This window comes from Astyanax mexicanus, chromosome 15 (assembly GCF_023375975.1).
Source record: "Astyanax mexicanus isolate ESR-SI-001 chromosome 15, AstMex3_surface, whole genome shotgun sequence".
Lineage (NCBI taxonomy): Eukaryota > Metazoa > Chordata > Actinopteri > Characiformes > Acestrorhamphidae > Astyanax > Astyanax mexicanus.
The window spans coordinates 35,039,046-35,061,945 of record NC_064422.1 but is presented as its reverse complement, the minus strand read 5'-3'; the positions used below and the strand labels follow the sequence as shown (position 1 = coordinate 35,061,945).

The following is a 22,900-nucleotide window of genomic DNA, read 5'->3' as shown; positions in this document are numbered from 1 at the left end:
ATAACTATATTTTGAAGCTTTGATGTGAAGATTTGATTGCATTCAGCAACAAGAGCATTATTGTGGTAAGGATACTTCATTCCACCCCAACCCCAATCCAAAAAGTATTTTATGTTTTCCTTATCCATAGATGTCTACTGCCAATACTTCTCAAACAGCTGTACATAATCTCACATATAAAAATGGTGACTTAATATCTTGCTGCTTAACATTTTTCAACCTAAAAAGACAGTGTAGTGCTGAAGATCTATGTATATGAATTAAAAGGTAACTATATGCCCTGACACTGCCAAGTTCTGGACAGCTCACTGCTAGCTATGAACATTTAGCTGTGTTGATTTTAGCGTAGCATTAGCATTTTACCTAATATTACAAAAGCCTACGTTGCTAAACTTTGATGCAGACAGGACAGGGTGCCTTCCAGCCACAGAATTCTGCCTGAATAGGCAGCATTTCTTAAGTTTTAGACACAGACATTGTATATTTAGATGGTAAGAGACAATGATGGCGATTTTTTAAAGCTGTTATTCCACTACTGACCAAAAGATGGCAGTGAATCACTATTAAATGAGATTTCACTATCCAGTGCAATCACAGTTTTATACTAGACCCTGGCTGTTCGCAGACTAGTCTGGGTAAGTAACACTGCAGAACAGTTTTTGTGTCTAGCTTATATAATAACAGGTCGACTTGTGGCCTCCCTCACAGAATTACGTCTCATCAATTGCTCATTATATATTTGTGCATGTTTTTCATAGAATGTAATGCTAACAAATAAATACACCTCTACTATGATGAGCAATGGGATTCAGAACAGCCAGACTAGCACACACCTTTGTCTCTGCAGTGTCCGTGGGGAGTTGCCGTTGTCATGGTGTTTCTCTGAGGGGAGGGATGGCTGAGACGAGGGTGGAGGAAGAGAACTGGACTTAACCCCCAAAGCATTAACCTGAGAGACAGACAGAAAAACAGACAGAGAGAGAGAAAAAAAGTGTGAATTTGCAACCTAGCTAAACTTCTCAGAAGTGAAAGCAAACACTACATGCTTCAATACTGGAAGCATAATCACAGAACGTACCTTGGACTGTGATGACACCGGCGTGGTGCTGAGGGGGGTTTTGAGAGGTGCTGTATTAGACTGGGGTGTACTGATCCTGGGGGACACGTACGACCGTGGAGATGAGGCATCTGACGTCAGGGACATTGGAGACTGACTGGACTGCTGGGCTACTCCAAGAAAGGAAAACGGGCCAGACAGAAAATAATGGCAAAATTATTCAATTAAATAGGAGAAAATGAAAGCAGCAAATTATAAAAAATGCAGATGATGCCCACAAAATTGTCAGGGTACTTTTTTGGAATAACAAAACTCTTAAAGAAAAAAAATATATATTCAAGGATATACTACTGTAACAAAGTAAGTATTTAAGTGTTATTTAGTATAAAGATAACAGCTTCATACACTTTGTAGAAACAACAAAAAAAAGCGTTTGTCTATTACATAAAACAACTTAAGAAGACCCCAATTTTGTGTATCGTATTTTTCCCCAGTATAAGGCGCACTTCAAATCCTTTACAGGGCCTTTTAATCCAGTGAGCCCTGTATGAATTTTACCAGACAGGTTGTAAAGAGCAATAAAGCCATTTCGTTGAAGTACAGAGTTATACAGGACTTTCAGTTTAGTTCTCCAGAACTGTGGCAGGAGTATCATTAGCCACTAACCTCTATTTCCTGGTGAGTATTATCGGCCTGTAGACTGCTGCTAACACCGGCTAGCACTACTGAAGCAGCAACAGTATTACCACTAATCGTGCTAGATCTTTTTTTTTTTTTTTCTCTAGCCATTTAGAGGGGAGTATAATCACCAGTATATCGACTGTAGTCTGCACGTTTACTGTGTTAAAACAAGCTACGTGGGACGAACCGCTAGCTAGTATCGCTCTGGCTTACTGGAACACTCAGGGTTTCTCAGTGTTGTGCTGTCAGGCCTTATAATCCAGCACGCCGTATGTATGAAAACAGACCAGAAAAAAGGATGTTCATTGATATTGCGCCTTTTAATCTGGTGCGCCTTATTTTACTCTATTTTTCGCACTATAATATTGCAGTAAAATAAAATAAAATAAAAAGCAAAAATCTACCACAGCAATAAAGTGTGTTCATTTCATCTGCACACAAATATTTCAAAGTAACTACAGTAAACAGCAAAACAATTACAAAACAGACCGCTAGATCACAATATTATTATTGTGTCAAACTTTTCTTTTTACCAATTATTGCATATGATATAATCACATGGGCTGTTTCAGCTACAGTTTACTCAACCACACTAGTTTTTATCAGGCACATGAACACCACCTTAAAACTGCATTTGTTTATATTCAACAGGTGGCATAATCCCATTCATTTCTAATGTCAGCCAGAAGCCCAATAAAGAGGACACTTCTGTTCATCACTTCGCACTAGAGGCAATGCCTCCAAAATGCCAAGTTCACTTCTTTAGCTCAACAATGTCCTTTGCAAACACTTAACGGATCAGTTTCAGCCTCTAACAAAAGCCACACAGACAATCCCCGCTTATGCACGCTTATACAAACAAGAATCAGCAAAGCCAACTTAAGCTTCTGCGTCCAATCTATGCTGTTGCAGAAATGTAACTTCACCTCAGTGTAGAGTTTTGGTGGTGTACTGTAAGTGCACAGTGATTCAGACACACCAATGTACAACATCTATACAACACAGCCAGATGCATGCGGTGACCATCATTACCGCCCACTGTGCTGTCCACTGAAAGTGGGAATGCCTTCAATGACATTCCCCAATACAGAAGCGGCACTGTGGAAGTGCAAAATAAAATCAGGTGTTCAATCTCACTCGAGTGTGGGCGCTTCCAAGCTTTTTCCTCAGGTAATAATACCTTACATCAACTTGCATACAGACAGCATAAGCAGCATTAGCATAGACAGCATTAGCCTAGACGGTACATTACAGACCTCAATATTTTAAAAAAGTATTACAGCAGACAAGCGGACTGGCTATTACCTTGGCTAGAGAGCTGAGCAGCCTGGGAGAGCAGTGTTGTGATGTTGAACGCAGATGGACCAGCAGTCAGGATCTTGTGGAGCATCGACTGCAGTGATGCCTGTGTTACTGCAGCTGTGAGAACTATACACATAAAAAGAAAGAAGCACAAAAAATTCATCAACATACAAAATATCACATAAAAAATGTGAGTAAAGATTTATTTCTTGCAAAAGTAATTTCCTAAAGCTGAAAAGCATCAGAGCTTTTTAAACTTGTGCCTCACACAGCATATAAATTCCGGCACAGTGTAAATGTGACCCGAGTATGAATAAGTAAGCACATACGTGGAATATTAAAATATTGCAAACTGACAAGTTAACCTTGGGGAGTCTGTTTCTTTGGCATGAATTTACTTGGCATGCAACCACAGGGGGATCATATTTGTTTAAAGGTCAAACCTCAGAGGTAAACTGTTCAAAAGGCTGATATCAGCCGTCTACAGGGCCCGCAAGTTACAGACTAAAGTGTACCTTGATTCTATTTATTAAAAGAAATAAATGGCAGCTAAAGCCTTGGCAAAGACAGCATGGCTCCAATGTTAAAACATCAGGTTATTGATAACAGGGTTTAGGGTTTGATACCCAGGTTCAACACGCTGCTGCTGTTGGGCTCTTGACCGAGGTATTTAACCTTCACTGTGATGTCTGCCCACTGCTCTGTGCACATGTGCTCACTAGCGTGGGTTCACTGCACAGATGAGTAGAAGGCAGAGGGCACAATCCATCTGTCCAACACAAGCATGGTGAAAATGGCCCTTTAAACAAATAAACTCCAGTTGTGCCAACTGTATACATTTTACTGCAGAAACCTACTGCATAGCACTTTATTAGACCAACAACCAGTAAAAAGCCTGTCAAAATATCAATTTTTTGGGGGAATATACATTCCCAGAAATAGTTTTGATGCATTTATTCTAGCTCATTCACATTAACAAGATGTCCTTGTAAAGTAAGCATAATATTTAATACTGAGATCCAGCAAAAACTGAGCTATGTCCATATACTGAGCAATAAGTCGCTATCGTAACCAATGCAACAAACCTAACAACTAGTGCTGGGCGATTATGGCCTAAAAAATAATCTTATCGTTTTTTTCAGATAACAAAGTACAGATGACAAAGAAATGGTTCAAAACTAGATTTACCTAGATAAAAAAAAAAAAAAAACGAAAAAACAAAAGGGAAAAAAAAAACAATGTTTGAATGAACCAATTTAATTGTAGAAATCGACCAGTACTAAGAACAACCAACAAAACTTTACATTAAGAATAAAAGAGGTAGTTTTTCCAGAAAAAAGATTAACACAGCATTTTAAATGGAGATTTTAAAAAACTAAACTTAATCCCTGTCTGGGAAACAAAATGTCATGTTCTAGTCTAAAACAGTTTTTGTGTAATATCCAAGCAGAGTAAACACAAGGACATCAGTAAATAACTGCTGAAACACATAATCACTAAAACAGCAAGTTCAGCAAGAAGTCAGTGGCTAATGCAGCTCTTTCCTTCAGCATCACGCAATTAAGCTTCTACCTAAAATACTTCAAGTTCACAGAATTTTAAACACCACAAACTTTCTTCCATCAAACGTCTGCAATGATGAAATGAACATGATGAAACTAATTACTGCACTCAGTCTTTTCATCCTTATTCTAAATTTTCAATCACACTGAGGCAAGGTTACCTTCATTGATTTTGGCCATGTCCACGCTGGCGTTGTTCAGCTGAAGAGCCGTCTGCAGGGCAGGGAGAAGCTGGCGCAAGAGGGAGGGGTCTTGTAGGATAGTGGGCGTGGCCGGCGACTGCATCACCGGAGAAACCGGAACTGTAGAACTTGAGGAGGAGCTAGCGGGATTGGCAGCACTCAGGCCAGACACAGCAGCAGACGAGGAAGAGGAGGATGAGGTGAGGGAAGAAGGCTTTTCGGTGGCGACCGCAGGCTCTGAAATGATTCAAAGCAAAAATGTTTCATGTTAATCTACTGCAAAAAAAATCAACAACATATACCTTATGTCCCAATGTTTGTGGACAGCCCTTCTAGTGAATATATTCAGTTGCTCCCATTGCTGGCATAGATGTGCTAAAGCACACACACAGTTTGTCCAGTCCCTGTAGATTAGTATTGCCAATAAACCAGGTAGACATGAACCTGGTGGGACCACATCTAACACAATGGTCATAAAGACTCCCAACACTGAGTGGTGCAGCAGTGGAACTGTGTAGGATAATCTCTTTTTGAAAACCATGATTTCATCAGAAACACTGAATGAGCATGTGTCCTTATAGTTTCAACCCATACAGTGTATTACACGAGTGCATAAGAATCTAATTTTTGCATTTATCCAAGAAAAACAGCATCATATTAAAGCTATTCTACTTTTCCTGTTTTTTAAACAATTCAGAGAGATGAAGGAGAACTTTTTGCCAACTTTCTTTTTTACAACACACAATACTTCCAAAAACTGAATAGATTCAGGATAAAAATCTTGAAACAACAGAACACAAAACAAACAAGCTGATGAGAGTTTATGAACAGAATTAACAGAGCTTTCTTGCATGAGAGAAAAGTTTGCAACATCTATATGAGAAGGCAAATGACCACTAGAGGACAGTAATGTTTTAATTTACTGTAAAACTTTACTGTAATTCTTTACTCTTTAGTAAAGAGTTTACCTAAATGGACATTCTCATAATCTTTCAATATCTGTCATGAGATTAGACTAAAATACGGTGCACATGCTGAACTAAATAAGTAGGCACACCTGTGTGTAAATTAACTTGTTGCTTTTTCATTAAGAAACACTTCCTGCAAAAAGTCCATATCCTTGTACGAACAGTGTAGGGCTCCTCCCTCACGTTTAAGAATAAAAGCTGTGGGTCATGTTTAAAGACACAAATGGTAATACTAGTACAACAATTAGTGTTGGTGATAGGGTAGTAATACACTACAAAGTTGACCGTTTGCACCATATAATATACTTTTTGAATCACAGATTAAATCATTTGTCAAATAAGTAAACATAAAATAAGGGAATCGAATAACTTTGCATTACACTAACACCAGTGCGACATGAGCATTGGTAATTTTAAACATTTTGCAAGCAGTTTTGCCAGAGTTTTAGGTCCTTAAACAGCAAGCTGGTTGGCTTACTATGGGGGGGAGGCCTTGCAATAATATGGAAATCTGTACAAGTAGAATAAAAAAGAAAAAATAAATATGCATCATCATGCCAAGTGCTACACACAATTTATGTCAGTTTTATCAAATTTTACTTGATAATTTGACTTGTTTCATATATTTTCATCTGTTGCCATTCGTAAAGACAGGAGGCTGGTCTTGTGCGACTGTTCACTCTGAACATAACTGCCCATTGTTGCAAATATGGCAGAGTTGCCTATAAGTACTTTTGGTTACTGACATGATAAAAAAAACTGCCAAACTCAGTGTGTTTACTAATAGCATGAACAAAGAAATATAACAGAAGTTCTGCAGCTGTGAAGAACTGTATTTCTAGCTGGAAATCTGTTGTTTTTTTATCGAGAATCTGGAAGGAACCATAGGGTCCTGTGACTGAGGGTTCTCCCACAAAGCTTAGGGCATCTCTAACTTGCAAAATATGTATAAGTTTAACTTTGCGATACTGGCCAATCGCAATTACATTTTTGGCCTGAGAACAGACTGATGTCAGCTTATGGACCCTATTCATCTCTAGTCATATGGAATTTTTGTAGCACAATGCCTACATACTGCACCAATTTTGTCCATATGCTCCATTCATTTATCGGATACAAAAGCAGCAATAAAACTGTATTCCTCACTATTACGGTCACATTTTGGCAATTAATCCAAGGTTGACAGTCTTGCCAAACTGCGGGGGCTATGTGTGGATCAAATATGGTCTGCTGATTGTGTCAGCATGGATCAGAATCCTAAAGGAAAGTTTCCAACATCTTGTAGAAACCATGCCACCAAGAATTGAGGCTGTTTCAAGAGCAAAGAAAGGCCCTTGCCAGAAACAGTACAGTGTTTCTACTATAGTGCTTGATCAGTGTATGTTGCATTAAGTCCTCATTAATGTGCATTCACAGAAACACTGTGCCTTTAAGACCCGATGTAGTGGGCAGGCCTAGCTTGTGTGCTCTTGAGAGAAGCTGCTGATGGGTCACAAGCCTCCTGGTGCTGAATCCAGTCAGCAGGACAGAATGCAAAGTAGTACAAACAGTAGTTCAGATTCAAAACTGTGATCCTAGCCGAGCACGGGATAATGCCATAAGCACTGACTGGCCACTGATTAAGATGCAGGGCTGTAGAAGACAAATATAAAAAGCTGTTCAAGAAGCACCACCACAGAAATATTATTTGGGTTGTGCTGGTATAAATGAATCCGAAACAGCAGTGCTGCTGGGTTTTTTTAAAACACTGTTCACTCACTGTCCGCTTTATTCGTCAATTTTATCTAGCTGCCCCCCTTGTAGATGTAAAGTCAGAGCCATGCGCTCTGGATCTGTTGCTGCACAAATATGTTGGTCATTCTTTAGTCCTTAATCAGTGGACACTGCACACTAGGGCTGCAACGATTAGTCGTCTACAAATTTCATTGTCGATTAATCGTTAATTTGTAACAGTACCACATTACACAAAGTGCTGCGGACAGAAGAGCAATGGGAGACTTAGTTAGTGTCTCCAAAAGTGCCCAAACACAACAGATTACATATTAAATCACTAAATATCAGTAACTTCCATGTTTAAACAACATTCAGATATTTAAATGCCATTTAAACCTCATGTTCTGCTGTTTCTATTGTTTTTAAAGATGACAGAAATAATCGTTGACCAAAATAGTCATTAGTTGCAGCCCTACTGCACACAAAGAGCTGCCCATGGGAAGCTTCAGTCCAGCAGTGACACTGAGGTGTTCAAAAACTCCAGCAGCACTGCTGTGCCTGATTCACTCATACACTAACACATCCCCCCACCATGTCAGAGTCACTGCTTTGCTAAGAATGATCCACCAGCTACATTCATTCTATAATTATAGAACTACTAATGTATTCCTACAGGCTCAGTTGAGCTGAAAAAGGGATATAGTTTACAAACAACATGGTGGTCAAATATGCTTAATTTGGTCAATTGTGAGAAGGTACATGCCTACAACAGTAGCTATACTAAAATTATGGGTTCTTTCAAGTGTGTTACATCAACAAAAATGTCCTTAGCAGCAGATTTTGCACTTTTCCAGTAGGCGGTGTGGTATAGTTAGTAAATCAGAATGCAGAACCATCTGCTATGTTTGTAAAAAGCCTATGTACACTTTTACATAGCCAAAGAAAACAGACTTACAACATGCATCATTCATTATTCAGCAGGACTGTTTTACCTGCTGAGTACATGTGTGCTTAGTGATTGGTTTTAGCCCTGTCATCGTCACTAATTGCAGGCAAAGTCTTTTTAGGCAAGTGAGTACTCTACGGCCATCCTTGCTATGCCCCCAGGGCAGTACCATCCACTCATACGACCAGACTCCCATGTTTATGGGAAGAAACCAAAGTACTCGAAACCGCAAATTTAATCATCATTTAAGCAACATTAAGCAATTTTAAATCACCAATAAAATCCCAAAAGCAAAATTCTTCTGAACAGTTTGTAGTGTTTTGCCCCATAATGCACTAATATTTTGACTAAGCAGATCTGCATCGAGGGGGAACTTGCCTGCTAGCAGGCTGAGCCTCCTCCACTCTGAGGAGCATCGAGATGATTGGCTTTTAGTTAAAGGGTGGAGTTATCCTTGAATGAATGGTCTCTTCATTAATAACGTCTCTGCTTTTTTGTGTTGAAAATACTCCAAAGCAAGCAGCCAAGGTTAGCTAGACAGCTAAGCGTCGTTTCATCCAGCAGCAAATTTTGTTCTCGTCTCCTATCAGAAAACTGTCCATGCAGTCCAGAGCGAGACCAGCCTTTATTCTGTCAGTACCCACACTCACTCCACAGAGAATAAATGATTACAGCACCCTTGCACCAGTCCAGCGAAGGTGTGTGTTTTAATAAGTATTTAATGATTAAAGGGGAGAGAACACGATAAGCTGAATCAGTCAACAGAAAGCCTCCCCCAGCTGTTAGCTAACAGATGGTTTGTTATGCTAAATGGCTAGCATTAGCTAGCAAGCTGTACCAGTGTGCTGGTTCTAAGAAATCATCAGTTTACTGCATTCAAGTCGAGCAGAAATGGCAAAACACCATAGCCTGGAAACGTCAGAGCTAGATGTCTTAGAGCACAGGCAGTGGCTTTTATACTGTTTATATTAATATCGTAATAATATTTTAAACATCCAGCCCTACACTAAAGCCACTTTTTATGCCAGCAACATCAGATGCTCCACACTCCACAACTGTGCTTCCACAAAATCATCTAGCACATCAAAACCATGGTATTAATGCAGGCTACCACTTTGCATACACACAATATCAATTGCAAGTATAGTAACACTATACACTAGTTCAACAACCTTCACACAGTGTAAAAAAAAAAAAAAAACATCCACAGCAAGCTTTTCATGTATACGGTCACTATATTCCCCATTTATATCAGAACATGAATAACTGCGCACATTTCCTGCACAAAATGGTGTCAAGCAGATACTCACTGGTACTGGAGAAGCTGGCGGGAGCTGCCTGCATGGCTTCACGCCTGTAGTCCCGGTCTTTAGGGAAACTGTTGACCACGGTTGTTGTTGCTGTCGCCACTTTAGTCGCCTCCTTCTGTCTCTGCTCTCTATAGGACACCAGAAAGTGGAAGAACGTAAGAGGGAGTGTGTTGTTGGAAGGGTTAAAAAGTCAAGAATTCTGTTGAGTAGGAAGTTATAAATAACAGAATTTAAACATTGATCTACACAATAGAAGATTTAATGTTTAACAAATTCATATTGCTGGATGGGGTGCACTTGACAGAGTGCACTTTGCAATAACCTAATTATTGTCTTATTCACAAACCATTAAGTCTGGACCTTCAGAAATATAACAAACCTCAAGGACATTAAAAAGACAAGACTAACTATTAGAAACTAGTCCTGGGCGGTATGGCCAAAAATGCATATGACGGTATTTTACAAGATTCTGAGGGTTTCGCGGTACATCACAGTATTTATTTTATTATTATTTATTTATTTATTATTTTTTGCATGACTGGGCTTTAATATAGGTTTGAGAGTTACTGTACTATTAGTAGTACATATCATATACAACATTAAGGTTTTAAATTAAGGCTGTGATTAGTATAGGGTATACTGTGTCCCACAAAAAACAATATATGGAGAAATCAGACTTTATTAGCAGAAAAAACAGCTGAAGAATGTAAACAATAGATCCTAAAAAGAGATACACCAACAACTTTAACACAACTTCCTTTACAAAATATAAAAACTATTTTAAATAGTTCTATAAACACTATAAATGGCCTTAAATACTTGATTAAATACTCACTTAACTACTGTTTAAGTATTCAAAGAGATATTTCTCAAAAGCTTTATTGCATGAGTAGGACCCAAGTTTAATATAAATTTACTACGTGTTATTCTTGAAGCCATTAGAGGAATTACAGTATTTAAGTCAGCCGCAATTCCCTTCTTTCTCCAATTAACAGATACATTCAAATCATCCTTCAAGCTACAGTGTTAATATATTTAAAAGGGCTGTAGTTACTGCTCTATTTTCCTGGGATAAAAACACTCATACTGTAGAAACGGCAGCAGGAGGTGTTCAGATTTCTTTCCAGGCAGAACAGAGCTAGACCAGCGTTTGACTCACTTCTGACAGTGCTGTTCCACACAGCGCTCCACACAGCGCTCCACACAGCGCTCCACACAGCGCTCCACACAGCGCTCCACACAGCGCTCCACACAGCGCTCCACACAGCGCTCCACACAGCGCTCCACACAGCGCTCCACAGAACCTCTAGTGGTATGGCGGTATGAGAGAAACACATACCAGTTCTAGTTCCCACACAGTATACCGAATGAACTGGTATATCGCCCAGCACTATAATAAACACTTTGAGCACTTAAACTCAGAATGTTGTGTACCTCTCCAGCCACTCTTTGGGTTTCTCCCACTGGGACACTTCTGTTCTGCAGTTGTAGTAGTACTTCTTTCCTGAAGAGCTGATGTGTTCTGACCAATCATCTGCAGGTTCAAATGGCTGTGGATTGAAGAGAGGGGAAATAAGGATTTGATAAATAAAAAACAAACAGATAACCAGTAAAGTAAAAAATACTTCACAGTTTATAACTTGCCATGTGTCCTGTCCCATGCTCATGAATAAGGGTGAGAATTTTAGGGCATATCACAATACAAAATTTTCATGATACATTGCCCACAAAGACCATATTTTCACAATACTGTGAATACTCAACATATCACAAGACAATTCTCTATGACACATTGCAACACCTGTGTTACTGAAGAGGATAAAATACTTCTAAATATGCAAACACCAGGAATTATGTATTAATTACCAATATTATTGACCACAGGTTTAGCCTATACCTGGTTTAAAAAAAACAAACACACACAAGCCTTCAAATGGGAACAACAAAAACAGAAATTGTGTCACGTTTGCCTTTACAATTTCATTATGTTTTCAGAAGTTTATTGGGTATTTTGCTACTACAAAACACAAATGCAGTAATAAAAGCATGTATCCATGAATGTGTTGTTAAAGTTTCTTTAAAAAAAAAAAAGAAAAGCTGAAAATTCGCACACCCCTAAAGCCCAATAAATCAAATCAAATCAAATTTATTTGTATAGCGCTTTTTACAACTGGTGTTGGCACAAAGCAGCTTTACAGAAACATGATCATACGACAAACAATCAGGCAAAACATTAAACATAAAAAATACAGAACTCCCAATGAGCGCAGAGGCAAGGAAAAAGTCCCTCAGAGCTGCAGGAGGAGGAAGAAACCTTGGAAGGACCAAGACTCACATAAAAGGGGGGACCATCCTACCACTGGTCAAACGGCTTTTAAATTCATTTTAAAAAGTCTTTTATACATCCACAATAGAATAAATTACAAATAAACCTGTTGCCTATTTATAGCACTATTACATTAAAATGCTACACACACTAACACCACCCACACCATAACCTAAATAATCAATTGACCCAATTCTAAACCTGGTCGATTCCAGTTGTGAACCCCCTCTAATGACCTTCCATACAGGGACACCACCACCACACAGGGCAGAGTAAACAGATTAAAACAGAAGATAGCAGGAACACATGAGAGATGGTAAAGAACAGTGAAGTGAGTGAAAGAATGTGGGGAGGTGTAGCTGAAAGTGGGAGGGGAAAAAAAATGAAAGCATGAGGAAGAGAGCCGTATCCTGATGCAAGCGTGTGTAATGTTAGGTGAGGCGGACCTCAGTGCATCACCCCTGCAGGCTCCCTCTATAATCTATCCAAAAAACCCTCCCTCCGCTCTGCAACACAGCCGAGCTAGGTAAGTGTGTGTCAGCTACACGATGTAGGAGGCCTTAGTTTGACACAGAATCATAATTCTATTATTAAAAAAAAGGAAGGAAAAAGTACATTTTGTCCATTTCTTTACCATTTTTGCCAGAACTGTCAGGTTATATATAACGAAATTGGCAAACAAAACATTCATCAAACTGTCCACAAAACACCTGTATAGAACAGGGGTATTTAATTAGAATTCAGTATGGTCCAGTTAGAGAAAATTTCAACAGGCCAAGGTCCGGACCGATTTTTAACTTGTGTTATAATTCAGTGCTATATTCTGAAAGATGGTTTTAACTATGATGAAAAAATATATAATAATAATAATAATAATAATAAATGCCTCTCTGGCCAGATTTTGATTACATTCCTCACCTGTCTCTCTGTCACCCTCGGTGTGACTTTAGTTTACGGCCGTTCTTGGTTTTCCGCTAGTTCTTGGGCTCCCTATCTCCTTATAAAGGTGTTTTTTCACGGCCACATCCCAATTCAATAGCCAGAGAAGCGCTTCGACCGGAAAGCACAGGTTCGTCCTGCGTGAGGAGTGGTGTGTTTATTTATTTATCTTTTATCTTATCGTTCGTCTACACAGATCTGATTGGCAGGGGAGGGCATTTGGTGATCTTACAAACCACGCAAAGCACGTATTCAATTAAATCCTTCTCAGTAGTTTATCAGTTTGGGTCCACATTGGACAACGTTTGGGTCCGGACCCTGACTGCAGTCCACCTATTAGTGACCTCTGGTCTAGAATGTTGCAGTCTAGAATTTAAATAAACAACAAAACTGTCTTAATTTTTAAAGACCAAGCTTAATTTGAAAAATATTTCAACATAGCTAGATCCAGTAAAATAAAAATAAATGAACCATAAACAAGCAAAGCAAATAAAAATCCTCAAACCTAAGACACTCATTTTACATCTTAATAAAAAATGTTTTTAATAAAAAGACACAAGGTCTCCTGCCACCAACCCCTTTCGTCCTCCGTCCCACCATTCCCCTTTGACCTCCTTTAGGCTCTGTTTGTAAGTTGCTTTGGAGAAAAGCATCTGCTAAACTCAATGTAAAGTAAAAAAAGTACTACAACAAAATACATGTAGGAAATCACAATGATATTTTAGGGATATGGTTTAAACTAAATATTGTAATTGTGCATATATAGATATAATGATTTTTATTGCCATAAAGCAATTACAACCTTATAAAGCCCAATAAACTTTTAATTAACTTTTAAATAAACAAACATTTTAAATAAAATACCATCAATATTTTTGCACAGTCCACATACCGGGGTATGTTAAAAGGTCTCTTACATAATGGACTTTATTAAGAGCAGCAAAAATTGTGGTGTAATCCACATATTGCAGGATTTCTCCTCCGTCACTATCCTTTCAACAGACATGTACATGCTTTAATACATTCCTCCTGAAAGCTGTGGCAGTTCAGTTTAGATATCAGAAGGAACTACGTCAAAGTTGGACAGTGCCTGAGGCACCATTCCAGGCTAAACTGTGTGTAAGAAAAATGGTACAGAACCATTATTAGCACATTAAATCAGTGTGCCTAGTATAGTAATACATGGTTTTGGATGCAGCATGTCTTCCTGGCTCACAGAACGCTTAATTTACAAAAAGTGCTAGAACAAAATTACGAGCCTTGGCAAAATACAGCAAAGATTGGATAAAATAGTACCAGGAAGTCCCTCCCTTTTATCTATGTTGTGCAGCACTATTTATGTCCCTATTCAAATTTCACAGCAGTGACGCTATATGAAAAAAAAATAAAATAAAAATCAAGTGCTACTCTACAGTCAGTTTTTTTAATGAACAAGACATTGAGATTAGACCTTTATTTTGAACATTTCTATAAGAAAGTAACAGCATAAGAATTGCGTAGGAATTGCATTAGACTAAAGCTATCTGTTAAGGTAACAAGTTAGAAAACCTTCAAGCAATATAGACAGTTTAATATGAATTTCTAAATCGAAAATGTTGTTAATGTAAATTTTTGGAACTTTTATGTTAACATCCAGAGGTAGATAGCTAGCATTGTGTTACCTTTTACCAGTCATATCTTCAGTGGTTTAAATCCAAATATCAAATATTCATACTTCCCTTCTGTATTTAAACTAGCCAAGATTGGGGAAAACAAACTGAACTTTAAACATGCTTTTAACTGCATGCACTTGCATTCAAGGATGGGCAATTAATCAAAAAAATAATTAAAACAGATATTTAAAGCTTTTTTTATTTTGTAAATATTCTCCCTCCACTCAGCATGTAAATCAACTTGCCCATAAAAACATACTGTGTGTATTAACGTAACTCTGCACCATCTAGTCTGTAATCTGAAAGCAACAAACTCAAACATTCAACTGATCAAATCAAGAAGGTTGTACCAAAGACAAATGCTGTGTATCATTAATTAAAATGATCATTCACTAACCAGAGAAGCTAAAATGTTTAATTGATACTAGTTTGAGGTCATAACGTCCAGCACTACCTGCATGTGTTTGACAAAAGTTTCCTTAAATAAATCCATAATTATAGACATTATACCGCTGATAAATGTGCCTTACTATCTCAAGTTATTGGCATCAGAAAAAAAGCACCAAAATGCATCTGTCTGGTGCAGGAGCAAGAAAGTAAATAAAGCAAGAGGGCCCTGTGTTCAAGATAATCATGAAGAGCTGAGCAGTGTGAAGCTGCTTTAACATTAAATGTGGAAAATTTGCTGCTGCTCTTTCAAACACAATGGTTTTAAAACCCCACTAGGTAGAATTTTCTTGATTTTTTATCTTTTTAAATTAGTAAAATTACAGTTTTAAACTCACTGCAGCACTGCATTCAGGTGCAATAAGAGAAATAGCAGTTCTTCTGTGTCTGTACCGGCCTCCTCTGAGCTAACCACACTAAGTTTTCAGAGGCGGCCGCAACCAACGATCTCGAGAACTGCGACCTGCTTTCCGACCTTTAGTTCTAACAGTTCTACAAGGACTTTCTTACAAACTAACATACAGACACTCTGGCAGAAGCTGGAAAGAGACCGAATGTGTCTGTGAAAGCCAGAAAACAAGAAAGAGAAACTAACCTGCCTGAAACATTTATTAACCTCTGCAACTGTAGGGGGAGCCCACAAGCACAAAATCTCAATCAACTATGTCTAGTTGGAACAGATATAAAGCTAAATGTGCAAAAAAGATATAGGAAGAGTTATTCCTTCATTCATTTAAACCAAAGAATGATTTAATCCAGAGCATATGGCTAACTAAATATAGCCCAGTCTCCTTTTCATTCCCACTCATATAGAGAAATTATGTCACATTAATATGGCTAATTCATCAAATACAGACAAGTAAGCCTGAACTTTAGCGAGCCCAAAAAACTTAATATTTAGCAACAAGAAACAGTTTGAGGCCTTCAAGTTCAATATAAAAAATATCTTGATATGTTTGCATTTGAGTGCTTTGCGAATGTGACATTACCCTTCTTTTTTTTTTTTTTTTTTTTAGCACATTTGCAGTCCAGACTTTGTGGTCTTGGCAAATGAACACAGAGCAACTGAGACAGATACTACAATAGAGTACAGGCTTTCATCATTCCAATTAAAATCAAGCATATGCCATTTTATAATTAGATCTATTACAACTTGGCTACGCAGACATCTAACTCTTAAACTATACAAAGTACTTCCCTTCTAGTACATCTGTACAACTAGTTTATATAAAGTCACAAGTGTACTTTATGTATCAATGTTTTATGTCCACATATCTGTCTTTATTCTTTTAGGTTTTGTAACTTCATAAATGTCAGCCATTGAAAAGCGCTGTATAGGTATAATTTAGAATAATTATTACATGACATCTTCTCTCAACCACTGAATTCCAATAAAAGTAAAGAGTACTACTAAAGAGCTTAAGGCAAAAAAGGCAAGTCTCCTCATAACAACTATTGTGTTGCTACTTCTACCCAGATAACGTTTTACAAGCAAATTATTTCCTGCCACCCTCTGCTGCCTACTAACCCCACAACTGAAAATCTGATCTTTTTTTTTTTTATTTCTGCAGATCATGCGACTGGCATGATCTCCCAAAAGAGCAGAGATTACAAACAGCAAAGAGACAGATGGTCTGAACGCAGGAGGGGTTGCCACAGCACCAGACAGGGAGCAGTTTCCCAAAAGCGTCACAGCAAAGATGTATGCAAGATGGTCTAGTCACCATCACTTTTATAACTTTAACAGTAGGGGATTAAAAATGTATTCTTGCTTTGTACTGTACAGACCTAAAGGCAGAAATTCAACTTGATCAAACTTTCTGATGTTAGTAATCATAAATAAATAAATTAGATCCTGCTAAAGTGTGTTTTATGGTGTGCACTCAGTAACTTTTTAAAAAATCTCAATAGAATCACTGTCTATAGGATGGTCAAACATGAACTCATACTTTACAGTGCAACATTCACTGCAATACAAGTCATCTCCGTAGCCAAGACTATTCATTACACATTATACTAACAGTGTTCAGCTCACTTTAACCTCAAAAAGACTGCAATTCTAAGAAGCATGACTCCACAAGATGTTAGACATATTCTAATAGCAAATAATAGAATAGAAAATAGTTGGGCATTAACAGTAAATTGTGATTATGAATAGATGCACAAAGTTAGCAAAAATACTACAACAGGACTGTGGCAAACAAACAATATTAATCAGGCCTAAACATACACAAAAATCCCAGATATACAGCAATTCTAGAAATACCCAAACCAGACCATCTGTTACCAACAATCGCACCAAGGTCACACTTTTCCCTTTATGATCATATGAACAGGTCACCTGGTCCATTTTTGCATGAATCTAGACCACACCACACTAACAACACATCTATATCCACCAAGTGAGAAAAGTCAATAATATTCAGTGAAGTAATTCCTTTTCTCCACATACAAACACAAAATTCTACCACTTAGATTAAATATTGTAAAGACATCCATCACCATCACATGGGTGTCGGGAGTTGAAGGTACTTACTGTGTCTGATGATTTGTTGGGGTTTGAGTGAGAGTTGGAGCTATGCAGAGAGCTGTGGTTGTGAGAATTCTCTTGAGGGGAAATACTGGTCCCTGAAACGATAAATAAGAACAAATTGTGTTAACTGACAGTACAAAAAAAAAAAAAAAAAACATTTAAATCTGGATAACGTACGAAGACAAAAGATTACATGTAGTTTAAAAGCCTCAATCAGTCCAAGGATTTTGGTAAACAACATTCATTATTAAGAAAATCAATCCTCGTCTTTGACAGCCCACATAGGGTAATCATTTGCAAGCAGTGGTTCAGCTGTGGTCCATTTAGCTGCAGGTTAATGCCAGTATGAAAATCACCAACATTGATGTCATCCAAAGAATAATATTGCCTCTGAAGCATGACAGAAACAAAGAAATACGCTCCAGTTTTCACAGCCAAAACAAAAGAAGTATTTAAATCCATTCAAAATTAATTTCCCTTGCTGATTCTTTTACAGATTCTTCAGATTTTAAGAGGTAAAGCATAAGAGCAAATGAGCACATGCCAAACAGATATTTATATATTCTTTAACAGATATTTTTTAAACAAACTAATGTTAACAGAAACTAAACCAGAACATTACAATGGAACTTCAATGCTACAAGCCATTCACATATGTCAGTTCACATATCTTGAGTATCTGGATTATTACTGGATGAAACATAAAATATTATAAAAATGGAAACATCAGTCTCTCCAAGATGCATTTAACAACAAACTCCTCCTCTACAACAAAACACCAGTGATCATTTTTGTGCAACAAGCAAATTTGCATATTCTATCCCACACAGTATTCAGATTTCAGTTTAAAGTGTAAATTGCATTTGGGGATATGTATATTTAAAAAAAAAAAAAAAAGAAATCCAGATCTAGAGACATAAAATGACCAGGTGGGCAGTGGTGGCTCAGCCATTAGAGCACCAGGCTATTGACGGGTTCATACCCTCACTACCCCCCGGGCGCCGCAGAGGTGGACTTGTGTTGCACAATATTACTGTAAATATTACTGGTGTTTTTGTGTGTGTGTGTTCTCTGCAGAGGTGGGTTAAATGTGGAGGTTGTACCATTCCCCACTGTGGAACTACTAAGATATTTTTTTTGTTATTATAATAATACAGGGTCTAAAATGCACAATAAACTGGAAAGTATCACGTTTATAACTTTAAACAGAAATTTGCAACAAGAGTACAGAACTAAATCACAAGTTTCAAAGAATTAAAAACTAAAAAAAGAGACAAACCTGTGCTGTCTAGCTTCAGGGGGTAGTGCACTATAGGCCCCTGTGGCACATCCTACACTTTTATCCTTAAATGGCATAATGGCACCTTCTATAGAGTATGTTTAAACCTAGTATCTATACATCTACCAGAGTAATAATTGTGAATATTTTAATAATCTTAATCTTACATGCAATCATTTCCAGCTATATACATCTGCCCCTAAACACTTTCCTATTTTTTTTTTTATTCTTTTTATCTTTTCAAAAAAGTTTGACCAACCAGGAGCCACAAGACACCCATGTTGCACAGCCACAACTACTAATAAGCAGTTCAACACTCAACTGGCATACAAAATTGAACTTGTGTTCCTGGCAAAGCACCTCAAGCATTTGCTGCCCCTGATTATTGCATTTTACAGAGCAGCCACACATTAATTTTCTTCATTGGGTTGAATAAATATGATAAAATGCTAAATAAATTCTGTGGAAATATAAGAATCCCAGCTGTTTCTGAAAATGTGTCTATAATTGTGGACAAGTCACAGATCAACCATAGACTGGTATCTTCTGTTTTCTTTTAAAAGATTTGTCAACACTACATCTACAGCACAATCATCTGCATCTCGCACTCAGAACTAGGGGTGTGTGTATCCAGATACTAATGTGAAACAATAAATATCCTAAATAATTTAAGCTCCTCAAAGATTTTTTTTTTTTTAGCACTTGGCCTGGCTGTGTTCATTTTCTCCAGCCTAAGAAGTAGTATTGTGTCTGGTTTCACTGTGGACCTCTGCCTCATTATTATGTCATGTGATCACAGCCTGCAGTGTGAGGACACTCGTCTCTTACTGCACGTGGGTAATACAGTTCGAGTTTAGTGCTATTCACAACATTACCGCAGATCTTTTAGTGTCTTTACCTTAAAAACATATTTTTCAATACAATAAAAATCTGATTTATTTTACAGCCCTTCTCAGAAACACATCTGAGACCTCAACTGTTCTGACTTCAAACCAGCATACCCTAACCACCGAGTCTGCAAAGCAGTGGTCTGACCAAAAGTCCAATCCTGCTCTGTGTCTCTCAAACAGTGTCCCACAACATTGCTGCTTGTTTGTCTTTCATTTTTTACTCTAAAACAGGTGTCTGCATGTATCAGGATCATCTGACGCTGAACTCTAGTGTGACTGAAATGCTGTACGACCCTAGAACAGTACAATTAAGAACTTCCTACCCACTTATGGTACAGAACCACAAGGGCACAGTTGTGGATGATAAGCTACTCCTGGCTGGTCTTCTTATGCATGCTATCTGGCCCTTGTAGCTGATCCACAACACACTTGCACAAAATGTCCTCAAATATTCTTAGGGTCAACCATGTCATCCATTTACTGTATTCTTCTCTCTGGCTTCAGCATCAGATTTTAAACAATAATGCTGCTCTACTAAGCTAAAATGTACAGACCCCTAAAATATTCCGGCAATGGTCATAACCAAATCTTTACCTAGCGCTCACTGAGCTTCATACATGATCATTCAAGACTAGCACTCAAAAAAAAAAAAAGTCTTATTTCTTGACATGATTTTCACAGGACTCAGACCTATGTTAATTCAACCAACAGTACTAACTGAAAGAAAATATAAAAGTACTGTATTAAAACAGTTCTACTTTCTCCAATCATCAGTTTACCCTCAACTGTTGCATCTGCTTCCCCTGCCATTTGTTGTCAGTAACGGTGTTGAATCCTTCTAAAGCAGAGTGCTCACTCTCTCTGAATAAGGGCTGCAATGATACATTTAAATAATTGACATTGTTGATTATATTGATTAGTCAACTACAAATTTCATTGTCGACTAAATTGTTCATTTGTAACAGTACTGTATTACACAACGTGCTGGGGAAAGAAGCACAATGGGAGATGGGTAAATGGCTTAGTTTGTGTCTCCAAAAACACAACAGGTTACACAATTAATCACTAAATATCAGTACTTTCCACGTTTAAACAACATCCAGACATTTAAATCTCACCAGACGATTAAAATGTTCAGCTGTTTAGCTTTTTTAGAGATGGAGTACATGGCAGAAACTGAAAAAATAATGATTAGATTAGTCGAATACCAAAATAATCATTTGTTGCAGCCCTACTCTGAATGTGTTTAACCAATCAGCACTATATGTGCAGGTTTGGTGAGCTGGTGCACAAATGGGTACGTTAACCAAAAATCAAGAGGGTGCTTGGCAGTGGAAACTACAAAGATGGTATTCAAGGCTTTTCAGGGATACCGTACCATGCTGAACTGCCAGTGAGTACACTGTCCACAGACTCACATATATGAAAAATGACTAAGATCATTTTTAATATCTTAAAATTAAACAAATTAAGCAATTGACACTATTTTGACAGCTGACAAACTGCTCTATGCCCTTCAAGATCTGTATCTTTCCCTCATCAGTTAAAATAACAAAAAATGTCAAACAAATAGGGCAGGATACTTTTACAAGCTCCAAGGCTAGTATCAAATGCAGTATCATTTCTGCATTTCACTCACTGCACTCAGGGTTGTGTACGATCATGTATCATCAGAATAATCATAGTACAAGTTTTTAGAAAAAAGGCATTTTTTGAATGCTAGCTATTAGTAATAGTCCTGGAAAAATAAGGCAATCATTTAAATGAAAAGATTACTAATTTATAAGGCCTCTGTTGCAATCAGACACTAGAAAAATACAATTACAGTATAGAACCAAAGAAGGTTTAAGTCATTTGACACTTTAAATAGATGCGAACCTGGGATTTCTGACTGCTGCTCCTTTCTAATAAAATGTTTGATGTGTCCAGATTTTACCATGCAGTCAAAATCAGACATCCAACCTTAATACACTAGTCACAAATATATTTAGCTGAAACATGTTAGATAATAATTACTGTATATTATATACTTTAAAAGCATAAAGAAACTAAGATCAATAAGCTTTGCTTCAATCACAATAACTTTACACAATTCATGCTAAATCTGTGTGCGCAAAAAACACACCGATTAGAGAAAGCAGCACTAAATCTGGTGTGCAGGTCATACGTAACTTGGGTACACAAATTGATGCTCCTTCTAATGTAAATCAATAACGATACCCCTGTAGGGTGTGGTAAGAAGATATACGAGTATAATGTCTAAGCTAAAGCTGTTCATGAACAAATTGCACCTTCCACTTCCACTAAGTCAGATTGGGGACATTGCAGCACAGAGGAGAGGAGTGACAAGCAGCTTTATAACACAGCTGAGCAAAATTCAACTTAATATTTTCCAAACATATCACAACACCAGGTGATATTTAAGCTAGCATTAATAGTTAATGAACTGATGCTTCCTGAGTCCTACTGCTCTACACAAAAAGAATGTCTCACACATCAGATACAGCTTATTTTGACTGAACAGTTTTGAACATTTTCAGAAAATATCATGACTTTTTAAAAAATCCATTTAAAACTAAAGCAAACAGCAAGTGATACTTAACTAACAGTTAATGCAGTGTGGATCATGTAAAGTGCAAAAAAACACTATGTATGGGCATTATATGACATAAATAACCATTGACAACCATATTTTACTAATAACCTAGCACAAAAATGAAACAAACTAGTGTACCACAGTATGTCTTCATAGACGTACTGTCTATAAAGTTACTACATAAGTTTCACAGCCCTGAATCTGGATTCCCAGTATTCTAAACTAATTCTTAAATTATGAGCTTTCACCTACACTGCTGGCAAAGACTGGTAAAGGCAGTAACTCTGCCATGCTGTACAGTATCAACTCTTGATGTAATATCTGATTTTGGAATTGAATTTTAAAAAGACTTATAAAATGTTGAATTAACAGATTAATAGTAACTATCACATATTTACTTTAGAATATGTTTTCTCCCTATTCTTACTAAAAGGAGTTCATTTTAACATGCATTATTGACAGTAACTAACTCATTTTAGACAAGACAGGCTACCATGATTTCACCACACAAATATCA

The 22,900-nt window shown here is 37.5% G+C and overlaps 1 protein-coding gene across 1 annotated transcript in view; it reads right to left on the bottom strand.

The window, feature by feature from the left end:
* waca (WW domain containing adaptor with coiled-coil a) overlaps nt 1–22,900 on the bottom strand; it is a 30,298-nt gene that overhangs the window by 3,895 nt on the left and 3,503 nt on the right. Inside the window, exons 4-10 of the mRNA XM_022669053.2 lie at nt 17,622–17,713; nt 11,156–11,271; nt 9,722–9,849; nt 4,764–5,021; nt 3,044–3,166; nt 1,079–1,227; nt 834–949 (exon numbers count right to left, since the gene is read on the bottom strand). Coding sequence (XP_022524774.1) covers nt 834–949; nt 1,079–1,227; nt 3,044–3,166; nt 4,764–5,021; nt 9,722–9,849; nt 11,156–11,271; nt 17,622–17,713 — 982 coding nt within the window. The remainder of the gene's footprint in view (nt 1–833; nt 950–1,078; nt 1,228–3,043; nt 3,167–4,763; nt 5,022–9,721; nt 9,850–11,155; nt 11,272–17,621; nt 17,714–22,900) is intronic.